Source organism: Coregonus clupeaformis, chromosome 8 (assembly GCF_020615455.1).
Source record: "Coregonus clupeaformis isolate EN_2021a chromosome 8, ASM2061545v1, whole genome shotgun sequence".
NCBI classification, from domain to species: Eukaryota; Metazoa; Chordata; class Actinopteri; order Salmoniformes; family Salmonidae; genus Coregonus; species Coregonus clupeaformis.
Genome location: NC_059199.1, coordinates 41,789,236 through 41,804,139, shown reverse-complemented (window position 1 = coordinate 41,804,139; position 14,904 = coordinate 41,789,236). Strand labels below are relative to the sequence as shown.

General features: G+C 46.8%; 1 protein-coding gene across 1 annotated transcript in view; it reads right to left on the bottom strand.

Moving 5' to 3' along the window:
- Window positions 1-2,804: 2,804 nt before the first annotated feature.
- Window positions 2,805-14,904, bottom strand: part of LOC121572060 (potassium voltage-gated channel subfamily H member 8-like) — a 98,802-nt gene continuing 86,702 nt past the window's right edge. The window contains exons 15-16 of the mRNA XM_041883935.2: window positions 11,674-11,753; window positions 2,805-3,945 (exon numbers count right to left, since the gene is read on the bottom strand). Of these exons, the coding sequence (XP_041739869.2) occupies window positions 3,298-3,945; window positions 11,674-11,753 (728 nt within the window). The 3' untranslated portion in view covers window positions 2,805-3,297. The remainder of the gene's footprint in view (window positions 3,946-11,673; window positions 11,754-14,904) is intronic.

Here is a 14,904-nt window from a genome sequence, read left to right as displayed (position 1 = left end):
GAGCATGGAGGCGCAACCAGGAGACAGGCCAGTACATCAGGAGACGTGGAGGAGGCCGTAGGGAGGGCAACAACCCAGCAGCAGGACTGCTACCTCCGCCTTTGTGCAAGGAGGAGCAGGAGGAGCACTGCCAGAGCCCTGCAAAATGACCTCCAGCAGGCCACAAATGTGCATGTGTCTGCTCAAACTGTCAGAAACAGACTCCATGAGGGTGGTATGAGGGCCCGACGTCCACAGGTGGGGGTTGTGCTTACAGCCCAACACCGTGCAGGACGTTTGGCATTTGCCACAGAACACCAAGATTGGCAAATTCGCCACTGGCGCCCTGTGCTCTTCACAGATGAAAGCAGGTTCACACTGAGCACATGTGACAGACGTGACAGAGTCTGGAGACGCCGTGGAGAACGTTCTGCTGCCTGCAACATCCTCCAGCATGACCGGTTTGGCGGTGGGTCAGTCATTGTGTGGGGTGGCATTTCTTTGGGGGCCGCACAGCCCTCCATGTGCTCGCCAGAGGTAGCCTGACTGCCATTAGGTACCGAGATGAGATCCTCAGACCCCTTGTGAGACCATATGCTGGTGCGGTTGGCCCTGGGTTCCTCCTAATGCAAGACAATGCTAGACCTCATGTGGCTGGAGTGTGTCAGCAGTTCCTGCAAGAGGAAGGCATTGATGCTATGGACTGGCCCGCCCGTCTCCCAGACCTGAATCCAATTGAGCACATCTGGGACATTATGTCTCGCTCCATCCACCAACGCCACGTTGCACCACAGACTGTCCAGGAGTTGGCGGATGCTTTAGTCCAGGTCTGGGAGGAGATCCCTCAGGAGACCATCCGCCACCTCATCAGGAGCATGCCCAGGCGTTGTAGGGAGGTCATACAGGCACGTGGAGGCCACACACACTACTGAGCCTCATTTTGACTTGTTTTAAGGACATTACATCAAAGTTGGATCAGCCTGTAGTGTGGTTTTCCACTTTAATTTTGAGGGTGACTCCAAATCCAGACCTCCATGGGTTGATACATTTGATTTCCATTGATAATTTTTGTGTGATTTTGTTGTCAGCACATTCAACTATGTAAAGAAAAAAGTATTTAATAAGATTATTTCATTCATTCAGATCTAGGATGTGTTATTTTAGTGTTCCCTTAATTTTTTTGAGCAGTGTATATATATATATATAAGCATATTGACTTCACAATAAACAAGATGCACAGACATAACAGTTCTATTTTTCATTTATTAGCATAACAGGTTTTTATCTAATAATAATAATAATACATATCAAAATCAAAAGAAAAAAAACAGTTCATTTGATTACAGTACATTCCATCTGCGGAGAATCAGAGGCAGGCAACCCTAGGAAAAAATTGAGAATTCAAGAGCAATTGGGACAGGAATGGCCTGGGCATCATTGCATTGTCTGGTACAGTATTTTGCTTATAGGAAAGTGTGATGCATTCCCCCACTGCTTCTGCTTCCAGTCTGGTGTCAGATGCCCATTCATTTCAATGGAAATTATGTTTTGACTATACATTGTGCACAAAAACAATGAATAATTTCAAGGAGATATAAGGGTAGATATATGTACATGGATCTTTAAAACTTTACTGTGTTCATTTATCTCAAAATGCTTTAGAAACGTGTTCAATTGAAATGAATGGTTCTGGAACTGGATACATACATAGAGCCAGATGTGGTCAGATTCACTACTTCCTGTTTTCCCAGCCTACTCACCAACACCACCACACTACAATACTCCCCTCAAACGAAGTGCACCCCTTACACCTGCAGTCCACGAGGTACAAAAATACATCTTTATTATTGATACATTCATATAAATATACAATCATTTTTCTCTTGTGCTTTGAAATGTGGAAATATTGCCTTTTATTCTGATTGGTCAGGATATGGAACTCAAAGGCAGTCTGTAACCAATGGGAGACGTATTGGGGAAATCCTGCCGAATAGGCCTAATGATTCAAAAACATTTAAGAGATGCTCTAATCCAGAGCTACTTACAGGCGCAATGCTTTGCTCAAGGGCACATTGGCAAATTTTTCACCTTGCCAGCTCAGGGATTCAAACCAGCAACCTTTTGGTTACTGGCCCAATGCTCTAAACGCTAGGCTACCTAGTACTGTGCTTCTGACCTTTAACTACTCTCTTGGTACTTGCGTCTAAAAATTCCCCATGTTTTATATAAATAGACCCAGTCCCTATAAATATGTGTTGATAAATGCCAAGTTCACTAATTAAAGAAGGAATCGTGTTTCCTTTAAATAGATAAATGGAAAGCTGGAGTTCCATAGTGACATGCAGCATGTTAATGTGTGGGATTTATGTTGAAAAGGAAAGAGAGAAAGAGTCGCCTCGCTGTGCACAGTATGACAGACGACAGCAGGGGCTGTGTCGCTCCAGGCGCAACATGCCCCCCTCTCCCCCTTCCTCCCCCCTCTCCCCTTCCTCCCTCCTCTCCCCTTCCTCCCCCTCTCCCCCTTCCTCCCCCTCTCACCCCTACCTCCCCCTCCTCCCCTTCCTCCCCCCTCTCCTCCTCCTCCCCCCTCTCACCCCTTCCTCCCCCCCTCTCCCCTTCCTCCTCCCTCTCCCCCTCCTCCCCCCTCTCACCCCTTCCATCCTGAAACCCCACCAGCAAAGAGCGAAAGAGCAAGACCCCCCTCCATCTCCTCTTCTCCCTCCCTCCCCCTCCCCCTTATACACCCAGGATCTCTACTATTCCCTCCATCCCTGATGCGACCCAGTCCCCTCCTCCTCCTCCTCCTCCTCCTCCTCCTCCTCCTCTGTCATTGTGCAGTCCTGCTCTTCTCCTCTCCTCCGGACCTCCAGGACCTTCTCCAGAGAATAACACATCAAGTCACAGCTACATTCATGCTTCTATACCCCTCCAGAACACCACTGGAACATCTATACAATGTAAAGCTACCTATAGGCTACCTACTGCCCCTCTGTTTTTGTCATGCTATTTGAGAATAAAAATGTGTCTTGGAAACTGAGATCAAAAATGAAAGGTTATCATTATCATCAGAGATCTGAGTGTGTCCCTGTAAGAGTATATACTCCCCTGATATAGGGACCTGGTTGTTAGTCCCATCCACTCTTTTAGTCCAGTATCTCTTTTGTCCAGTATCTCTTTAGTCCAGTATCTCTTAAGTCCAGTATCTCTTTTGTCCAGTATCTATTTAGTCCAGTATTTATTTAGTCCAATATCTCTTTAGTTCAGTATCTCTTTAGTCCAGTATCTAAGTGAGAGTCCACTTTAGTCCAGTTCAGTCCACTACAAATCCATGTGCTGGTAGCTCCCTCCAGGGCGGGGCAGGCTTCCGGAGCTCTGAGGGGTGACCGCAACACCCACCCCCCCTCCTCTCCTATCACGGGGTGGCTGTGGGGTCTCCAGACTCCGTGCCCGCAACCTGAAGGACCCAGCGCCCCCTCCCCCTCCACAGTGGGTTGTCCTGGGAGAGATGAGGGGCGAGGGGGGCAGCAGCAGCTCTGTTGAGGCGTCTGTGAGGGAGAAGGAGGGGGGGGAGGGGTGTGAAAGGGGGGAGGGGGCCGGGCCAGGGCACAGAGGGTAGACCAGATGGAGGTCCTGGGGTCTGTGTGGAAAGGCGGTGAGGGAGGGATCCACGTGGAACATCCCAGGATGCCGCTGGACATGGCCAACAAGTGGAGTGGTGCAAGGAGAGGGGGTGATGAGGGGGGTGTCTGCCCAGAGAGGTCCAGTCTGAGAGGGGGAGGGATAGGACTGTGGGGGGGTGGCGCGGGGTGGGGGCGCAGGGCAGGACAGGTACGTGGGGTGTCCAGGTACGCAGTGTGCAGGATAGAGTGGCTGGGGTTGGGGTCTGGAGATGAGGGACTCCATCAGGTGAGCCATACTCCTCATTACTCGGCCAAGCTCTGCCACCTCCTTCCCCAGAGAACTCACCTGGGAACAAACACAAAAACATCTCTCAGTCAGCCATATCCATTTGGGCTCAGTAATATCAAATGATGCATTTTGGGTCAGACATTTTAGCTCTACCACTGAGCACATTCCTTCTAATGGATTTAACAATGGTGGAAAATCCCTCCAGCCAATCCTTAAACCAGGCAAAATATTGTCTATTATATTGACAAGATAGTCAAGTGACAGCTCTAACAATGGAAAGACATGTCCTCAAAGACGGAAGGCATACAGGAGGCAATATCAGGTGGGACCATTCTAGCCAATGAGAGGGCAGATACGCGTGTAAACAACAGGCCATAGAGATAGATAGAGAGCTCATCTTTGTATCTCTGCCATTATAGCGTCTGTGACAGCATGGGCAGCACCATTGAGGCTATCTCCCATTAAAGTAGTCAATTTTCTTCTTCTTCATTGGCTGTTTGCTTCCAACTCATATGAATCACCACCCAGTTGACTACTTTAAAATGATGGAAGCCCTCAATGGCAACGTCCATGCTAAAACGGGTTATATCCATGATGAGTCCTCTATCTCGATAAAAACTCAGATATAAAGTAGTTTTTTTGCCGAAATGCCAAGTGCGTCCACTTATATCACTGCATTCGTAACAACCTAAGCCTCATGAAACTTCTATTAGATCAAATAAACCTCACATAGCAAATTAGCAATAAAAAAATGTGTTGACCAAATTCGACACTCACATTTACCTCCATACAAAAATTATTCACTTCGCTTATTTATGTGGAGAGATCTAAGGTAGAGTAAAACCTCTTGCTTCGCCTCTTCCACTCTGACCCAGACCAACACTTTGAAAGCCATGACAGGGAGTGTTAAAGTGCACCAATCTGGATCACCACCTCAAGCTGAACCTTGGCAAGACGGAGCTGCTCTTCCTCCCGGGGAAGGACTGCCCGTTCCATGATCTCGCCATCACGGTTGACAACTCCGTTGTGTCCTCCTCCCAGAGTGCGAAGAGCCTTGGCGTGACCCTGGACAACACCCTGTCGTTCTCCGCAAACATCAAGGCGGTGACCCGATCCTGTAGGTTCATGCTCTACTGGTGGCTGGGCTCCCTGCCTGTGCCATTAAACCCCTACAACTCATCCAGAATGCCGCAGCCCGTCTGGTGTTCAACCTTCCCAAGTTCTCTCACGTCACCCCACTCCTCCGCACACTCCACTGGCTTCCAGTTGAAGCTCGCATCTGCTACATGACCATGGTGCTTGCCTACGGAGCTGTGAGGGGAACGGCACCTCCGTACCTTCAGGCTCTGATCAGTCCCTACACCCAAACGAAGCACAGTTCCCGCTCAGCCCAGTCAAAACTGTTCGCTGCTCTGGCACCCCAATGGTGGAACAAGCTCCCTCACGACGCCAGTACAGCGGAGTCACTCACCACCTTCCGGAGACATTTGAAACCCCACCTCTTTAAGGAATACCTGGGATAGGATAAAGTAATCCTTCTACCTTACCCCACCCCCCCAAAAAAAAATTACATAAAAAATAAATAAATAAAAATACATTGTAAAGTGGTTATCCCACTGGCTATAAGGTGAATGCACCAATTTGTAAGTCGCTCTGGATAAGAGCGTCTGCTAAATGACATAAATGTAAATGTAAATGTAGTCTTAATCTGCCAATTCTGAGGCAGCCATTATGGGTCTACCACCCTTAGTGAAACTTCCATTATTACATCAACAATTCCGGGTCATCAATATTAATTTGTTCATTTTCAGCCTGCCATTTTGGGTTGCTATTCTGGCCTAGCTTGATGATGCTGGTCTAATTGGTCATTAAAATGATGGCTTGGAGGTGATTAGTCCTATTCAGCCAGTAGTGGTCCTACAGAGAGAGGGCACAGCAAGGGCAGCCTGCCAGCATGCCAGCTGGCTCTGTCACTCAAAGCATTCATGGGTATTCATCATGCTAGGCACCCCATTAACACGACCGGACACAGATCAACACGCATGCAGGGATCATGCTACGTAGACATAAAACAAGAGACAAGTCAAGAAGTGTTGGCACTTACAGTATGAAACTTGACACGTCAGGACCAGATAGTGAAAGTAAACACGTCAACACAGGTTCAGCCGATGCAAACATCAATAACTGACTGATGACTGATGACATACTGGCGCCAGACGGCACAAACTAACTTAGCCATATGGTCATGTCTGAGTGATTGATGAACTTTTTTATGGGTGGTATGTAGCCTAGTGGTAAGAGCATTAGGCCAGTAACTGAAAGCTTCCTAGTTCGAATCCCTGAGCTGACAAAGTGAACAATCTGTCGACGCACCCTTGAGCGAGGTACTTAACCCAGATTTATTCAGTGTCGCCTTTCACAATGGCTGAATCTGGCTGTGACCCCACTCTCAGGAAGAGTCGGGATATGCAAAAAACACATTTCCAATACACATGTGTGAAATAGGACAAATATAAGCACCCACCAAGTTATTATTACTAGAAGAAAACTCATTCTCAGGTGTAATTTAAGAGACAAATCTAGTACTCTTTTCTCTCTCTGTGATCAAATTCTTTGTGTAAACGATGGGGTTGATAAAAATAGAAGCGGGACAGTCCAATCCGCTACGCCATCAACACAATTTCAGCCCTGTCACCTCAGAGAGAGAGAGAGAAGGGGTAGGGGTGGGGGAGAGACAGAGAGTGGGGGTCTTCATTAATCAATTAAATTATGTTCAATATGGGGAAAATACTACATTTCCCAGAATGTATTAGTTTAATCCTCAAGTTGACGCTGAGGCCTTTAAAAAGAAGTCAAACAAATGAAATGGTTGGTGGAAATACTGTATAATTGCCTATTATAAGCACTAAGATTAAAAGAGTATATGAACATTGTTTCCAGAGAAAAGTGATATATTCTTTGGTATCTGGAAGTGTGACCTGTCAGATTCAACGAAACTCTCATGTTCTATAACTGAGTGGAATGTCTTTGAATTGCACTTAATTTAATTATACTTCCTGTCACTCAAACTCAAATTTTAGGTTCTGTGGGGTGTGGCCAATTCAATTCGAATTTCAACTAACGAGTTGAATGGGAGTCAATTCCAAAATTCTGAATTGAGCCCATCCCTGGTTCAAATTAAAGTTTTATTGTCACAGGCACAAATACAGTGAAATGCATAACTTGCAAGCTCTACCCAACAGTGCAGTAATCAATATCAAAATAATATTACTAACAAAATAAAAATATACAGTGGCTTGCGAAAGTATTCACCCCCCTTTGCATTTTTCCTATTTTGTTGCCTTACAATCTGTAAAGTCAATACTTTGTAGAGCCACCTTTTGCAGCAATTACAGCTGCAAGTCTCTTGGGGTATGTCTCTATAAGCTTGGCACATCTAGCCACTGGGATTTTTGCCCATTCTCCAAGGCAAAACTGCTCCTGCTCCTTCAAGTTGGATGGGTTCCGCTGGTGTACAGCAATCTTTAAGTCATACCACAGATTCTCAATTGGATTGAGGTCTGGGCTTTGACTAGGCCATTCCAAGACATTTCCCCTTAAACCACTCGAGTGTTGCTTTAGCAGTATGCTTAGGGTCGTTGTCCTGCTGGAAGGTGAACCTCCGTCCCAGTCTTTAATATCTGGAAGACTGAAACAGGTTTCCCTCAAGAATTTCTCTGTATTTAGTGCCATCCATCATTCCTTCAATTCTGACCATTTTCCCAGGATGGTGTTCTCGGGGTGATGAGAGGTGTTGGGTTTGCGCCAGACATAGCGTTTTCCTTGATGGCCATAAAGCTCAATTTTAGTCTCATCTAACCAGAGTACCTTCTTCTATCTGTTTGGGGAGTCTCCCACATGCCTTTTAGCGAACACCAAATGTGTTTGCTTATTTTTTTCTTTAAGCAATGGCTTTTTTCTGGCCACTCTTCCGTAAAGCCCAGCTCTGTGGAGTGTACGGCTTAAAGTGGTCCTATGGACAGATACTCCAATCTCCACTGTTGAGCTTTGCAACTCCTTCAGGGTTATCTTTGGTCTCTTTGTTGCCTCTCTGATTAATGCCCTCCTTGCCTGGTCCGTGAGTTTTGATGGGCAGCCCTCTCTTGGCAGGTTTGTTGTGGTGCCATATTCTTTCCATTTTTTAGTAATCGATTTAATGGTGCTCCGTGGGATGTTCAAAGTTTTGCATATTTTCTTATAACCCAACCCTGATCTGTACTTCTCCACAACTTTGTCCCTGACCTGTTTGGAGAGCTCCTTGGTCTTCATGGTGCCGCTTGCTTGGTGGTGCCCCTTGCTTAGTGGTGTTGCAGACGCTGGGGCCTTTCAGAACAGGTGTATATATACTGAGATCATGTGACAGATCATGTGACACTTAGATTGCACACAGTTGGACTTTATTTAACTAACTTCTGAAGGTAATTGGTTGCACCAGATCTTATTTAAGGGCTTCATAGCAAAGGGGGTGAATACATATGCACGCACCACTTTTCCGTTATTTTTTTCATTTCACTTCACCAATTTGGACTATTTTGTGTATGTCCATTACATGAAATCCAAATAAAAATCCATTTAAATTACAGGTTGTAATCCAACAAAATAGGAAAAACGCCAAGGGGATGAATACTTTTGCAAGGCACTGTACAGTATATAATAAAGAAAACACAAGAAAACATAAGAAAAAAAGAGGAAGCTATATACAGGGTCAGTGCCAAAACCACATCTACAATGTACAGGGATATTTCAGTAGTTTGAGGTAGCTATGTACATGTAGGCATGGGATTAGGAGAAAGTGAGTAGTAGCAGAATAAATAATATAATAATAGTAAAGAGTTTGACAGCAGCATAAGTGGTGGGTGTATATGTGTGAGGGTGTTAGCAGTCCCCTGTAGCTCAGTTGGTAGATCATGGCGCTTGCAACACCAGGGTTGTGGGTTCGTTTCCCACAGGGGGCCAGTATGAAAATGTATGCACTCACTAACTGTAAGTCGCTCTGGATAAGAGCATCTGCTAAATGACTAAAATGTAAAAATTGTTAGTGTTCATCAGGCAATGTGTTTCCCATTGTTCTGTGTGTCATTATGGGTTGTTCTGACATTCCTGGGAATCTGTCATTGTTCCAGATCTCCTGGGTAGGTGTTGATTATGGAACCACAGGTCACATTTTGGCCTCTGTTCTTCAAAAGTAATGCGTCATCCACATCCCTCAGGAGCTTAAGTCTTTAGGGGTCGCTCAAAGGTCAGAGCTGAGAGTTCACAGGTCATCAGGCAGGTAGGTAATATTGCCACAGTCGGATTTGTAGATAATAATATAATAATAATAATAATATGCCATTTAGCAGACGCTTTTATCCAAAGCGACTTACAGTCATGTGTGCATACATTTTTACATATGGGTGGTCCCGGGGATCAAACCCACTACCCTGGCGTTACAAGCGCCATGCTCTACCAATTGAGCTACAGAGGACCACATCTACTGCCTAGATAATTGAGGGCAGTAACATTGCAGAATCAGCAAGGAGCTGATTATCTTACGATTGTTTAGACATTAAAATAATGCTCTATAACATTCACTCTGCATCAACAAAAATCAACATCTGGGCAAAATGGATAATTATGGCACAGTTCTCAAATGTCCATACTGTTGTTTGGTAGTAAACATGTTATCACCCAAATGTCCATACTGTTATATGGTAGTAAACATGTTATCACCCAAATGCCCATACTGTTATATGGTAGTAAACATGTTATCACCCAAATGTCCATACTGTTATATGGTAGTAAACATGTTATCACCCAAATGTCCATACTGTTATATGGTAGTAAACATGTTATCACCCAAATGTCCATACTGTTATATGGTAATAAACATGTTATCACCCAAATGTCCATACTGTTATATGGTAATATACATGTTATCACCCAAATTATTATTATTATTATTATTATTATTATTATTATTATTATTATTATTATTATTATTATTATTATTATTATCATATATTATTATTATTATTATTATAGATGTCCATACTGTTATATGGTAATATACATGTTATCACCCACATGTCCATACCATTATATGGTAGTAAACATGTTAGCACCCAAATGTCCATACTGTTATATAGTAATAAACATGTTATCACCCAAATGTCCATACTAAAATGAATTGATTTGATTCTTCCCTAGAATCAAGTTTATAGGCCAGACAATCGAACCTTGAGGCACAGTTCAATCTAGCAAACGATAAAAAAATTGCATTTACACATTATTCAAACGTGGCACCGGACCTGGATGAAACGACATCAACTAAACAAGGAATAAAGTAATAACTGGTAAAATCACTGTTGGCTGCTCTTAGGAAGTTTTAGTGTTCCTCTATGTGATGTAACAAGTGATATAACATGTTTGGATCAACATTGATGGTATTGATTTAATGTGAGACGAGGTTTATGGGTTAATCCCCCTCCCCTCTTCCATGTCCCGTGGTGACCAGCGTGGACTGGCTCAAGTAAGGATTACAGTTACCACCGGGAACCACACTGAGAGACAACCTGTCAAACACTGTCCTCACAGAGAGAGTGCGAGAGAGAGAGAGAGAGAGAGAGAGAGAGAGAGAGAGAGAGAGAGAGAGAGAGAGAGAGAGAGAGAGGGGGGAGAGGGAGTGAGAGTGAGAGGGAGTGAGAGGAGGGAGGGAGAGAAAGATATATGGGGGGTGGTGAGACAGAGAGAGGGAGGGAAGGAAAGAGATATGGGGGTGGTGAGACAGAGAGAGGGAGGGAGAGAAAGAGATATGGGGGGTGGTGAGACAGAGAGAGGGAGGGAGAGAAAGAGATATGGGGGGGTGAGACAGAGAGAGGGAGGGAGAGAAATATATATATGGGGGCTGGTGAGACAGACAGAGGGAGGGAGAGAAAGAGGTTCTGCCCACTCCTCATCGTCTTTTATCCATTTATCCTTCTCCCTTACCAACTGCCCCTCCTCTCACCCTTTCTCTCCTTTCTATTCTCCAAATTCCCCATATCTTTCCTCCTTTTCTCTCTCCCTCTCTCCCTCCCTATGTCCCTCCTCTCCTCCCCCTACCAGCCAAGGCCAGGTGATGGAGCGAGGCACCACAGGGGGAGACCCCCACTCTGCCTCACCTGCCAAGAGCCTAATGTCAATTTAGCCACCTGCCAATCAAAACCATGGGATACGCTACCATAGAGACTCTGTGTGAATGGAGGAAAGCTGCTTTTCTTTATTCTAGTGTTCTATTATGGAACATTAAACAATTATGATACCCTCAAAAGCCCATTCTAAAGCAGTATTTAAGTTCTACAGCCAGTGGAATAGCACATATCCCTCAGATGGTTAGTTGACTTCAGTTCAGTCCTTCCTCAAGTGTTACAATGTAAGCAGCCCTCCATAGAGGGGAACCAGATTTTGTCAGTTCCTGGTTCCAAAAAAGGTTGAACACATTCTAGAACGTTCCCAGTGACACCATTTGGCGAGTCCCAGTTCCGCTCCAATCTGTGTCCTCTGGAAGAGTTTGAAGAGCACTCTCTTCCTGTCTTCCTGTTCCTCGCTCTCTCGCTCCCTCCATCCATCTACCACCTGAGAAGGCCATATGGCTGGTGTGTACCTGAGAGCCAGTTGCTCACCTGACTAATACTGCCTCTTACACACGCATGCACGCATACACGTACGCACACACACATGCAAGAATGCACACGGACGCACATACACACACACTGCGTACTCTACCTCCTGGTCAAGGTGTCGTATTTGTCCCCTGGTTTCCTCAGCTTCAGCTGCTGACTCTGCCGTGCTGACCTGGAGAATATCTGCAACACCATTTAGAAAGAGTCACAAAATATCCTAAACTGGTGAAGCTGTTACTGCGTCCCAATATCTTGATATACCGGTATACAGTAGGTAATAATAACAGGGTTATGTCATTTTAAAGTTTACATTCTAAGTAAGGAATATGTAGTTATATAATCATCATATAATACAGTTTATAATGATCAGTTCAGCCTGATGACTTGACCACAACATAATCTGTAGTGGTTGTGGTTGTAACGATCCCGGCTGTCTGAGTCGGGTCCTGTCTGGTGACTAGTTTTTCCTGTTCGTAATCTCCAGTTTCCCGAGGGTTCGGGAACGCTCCGGGGAGCGCTCTTGTTTTCCGCACCTGCATCCCATCAGCAATCTGCACACCTGGTCCTGATCATCACCCTTCTTAGGCTCTGGCCGAACATCCAGTTCCTGCCGGATCGTTAGCCATGAACAGTATGTTTGTCAGCGTATCAGCCTTGAGTTCTAGCGTTAGTTTTTGTTGTTTTGCACCTTGTTGAATTGCTGTGTACTCACCTCCGTTTTGTTCTGTCTGCAGTATCTCACCCGGAACCTTCACCCAACCTCTGCCTGATGGTCGGCGGCTGCCGAGCCATGTCTGGACCTACCACTGCACCCTCAACAACCCATCCACGCCACCCGCTCTGTCCCTGGATTATTCAGCCTCACTCGGAAGTCAATTAATAAACACTCACCTTTTTCTCTAAGTACCTTGTCCTGGTCTGCTTCTGGGTTCTGGCGTAGTAAACCGTGACAGAACGATCCGGCCAGTATGAACCCAGCGGACCTGGACTCTGTTCGCCATGCCATTTCCCATCAGGAGAAGATGTTGGGCCATCATAGCACGGTACTACAGGAGATCGCGTTGTCAGTTCGGAACCTTTCTACCGGTCTGACGGAGGTCCAGAACCAACGCAAGTTTCCGGTGGAGGATCCACTACCGGTTTCACCCATCTCGCCTGCCGCTTCGGGAGCTGTGTCCTTCCGTGAGCCCGAGGTTCCGACGCCGGATAGATATGAGGGGGAGCTGGGAAGATGCCGTTCCTTCCTTATGCAGTGTGGATTAGTGTTCGATCTACAGCCCTACTCTTATGCCACAGACAAGGCTAGGATAGCCTTTGTGATTGCGTTGCTGCGTGGTCGAGCGCTGGAGTGGGCTTCAGCCGTTTGGGAACGACAAGACCCCTGCATGGCTTCATACCAGGGGTTCACGGCCGAGATGAGGAAGCTCTTCGACCATTCCGTCCGAGGGAGGGACGCAGCTAGGCGCCTGTTTTCGCTTCACCAAGGAACTCGCAGCGTGGCCGACTTCGTGATCGAGTTCAAGACGTTGGCTGTGGAGAGTGGGTGGAACGAGGAGTCTCTGCAAGCGGCCTTTTACCAGGGTCTGTCGGAGCAGCTCAAGGATGAGTTGATCTCCTATCCGGAGCCTAGTGACCTGGACAGCTTGGTAGCCTTGTCTATTCGGGTGGATAATCGAGTCCGAGAGCGAAGGAGGGAGAAGCAATGGGGTCCGTCCAATCGATCAGCTTCTCAGTTCCCAGTCGGGTCGGGTGGTGGACCAGAACACGTCGATCATTCTCCACCACAATGGATTAGGGGAGAGGTCCTCTCTCCCGATTCTGAACCCATGCAAGTGGGGGCGGCACGGGTTAACCAAGGAGGAGCGTCAACATAGACGTCAGACCAACTGCTGCCTCTACTGTGGTAGCTCGGGACATTACATCTCCACCTGTTCCCGGCGGTCGTCAAACTGCCCGGCTCGCTAAAGTTGGGAGGACTTTTAGCGAGCCAGTTTCAACCTCTCAGTACCTCTGTCAGACCCCGTTTCCCGGCTACCCTTGTGAACAGGAATCAGAGCTTAGCGCTTAACGCTTTTATCGATTCAGGTGCCGATGGAAGCTTTCTTGATGCCGAAGTTGGTGGAACAGCTGGGGCTTTCCAAGGAGCAATTGCCGGAAGCCATTGAAGCGACCACTCTGAACGGCAGTAGTCTGGCACGTATCACGATGAGGACTGAACCGGTTAAGATGCGGTTGTCGGGGAATCATTCTGAGATGATTTCATTCTTCATTCTGCCGTCTTCCCATGTTCCTCTGGTCCTTGGATACCCCTGGCTGAAGGAACACAATCCCACGTTCGATTGGGTGACGGGCAAGGTAACGAGTTGGAGCCTTGATTGTCATGCTAACTGTCTCAAGACTGCCTGCCCCCATTCGGTTCCCAGTCAGGTGATTGAGGCTGAACCCCCAGATTTGTCCCTGGTTCCCGAGACATATCACGATTTGGGGAAAGTTTTCAGTAAGCAGAAGGCTCTGTCACTCCCTCCCCCACCGACCATATGATTGTGCCATCAACCTGGTCCCTGGAGCTGTCTACCCCAAGGGAAGGTTATACAGTATCTCCCGACCTGAACGTGAGGCGTTGGAGACCTACATCAAGGAGTCCCTAGCTGCTGGTCTCGTTCGTCCCTCGTCATCACCCCTGGGGGCAGGATTCTTCTTTGTGGGTAAGAAGGATGGCTCTCTTCGACCGTGTATTGATTATCGGGGGTTGAATGACATCACGGTCAAGAACAAGTATCCCCTGCCCTTGATGAGTTCTGCCTTCGACTCCTTACAGGGTGCTACGGTGTTCACCAAGCTAGACCTACGCAATGCGTATCACCTGGTCCGGATCAGAGAGGGGGACGAGTGGTTGACGGGTTTCAATACACCGATGGGTCACTCGAGTATCAGGTGATGCCGTTTGGACTGACCAATGCTCCAGCGGTATTCCAGAGTATGGTGAACGACGTCCTGAGAGATATGATCGGTCTCTTTGTGTTTGTTTACCTGGATGACATTCTGATCTTCTCGAAGGAACCTTCCCGACCACGTCCAGCATGTCCGGCAGGTTCTGCAGCGATTGTTGGAGAATCGCCTGTTCGTGAAGGCCGAGAAGTGCGAGTTTCACGCCCACACGACATCCTTTCTCGGGTACATCATCTCCAGGGGAGAGATTAGGATGGACCAGGAGAAGGTTAGAGCGGTTCTGGAATGGGTCCAGCCCGGTACGAGATTGCAGCTCCAGAGATTTTTGGGGTTTGCGAATTTCTACCGCAGATTCATCCGGGATTACAGCCGTGTGGCCGCTCCG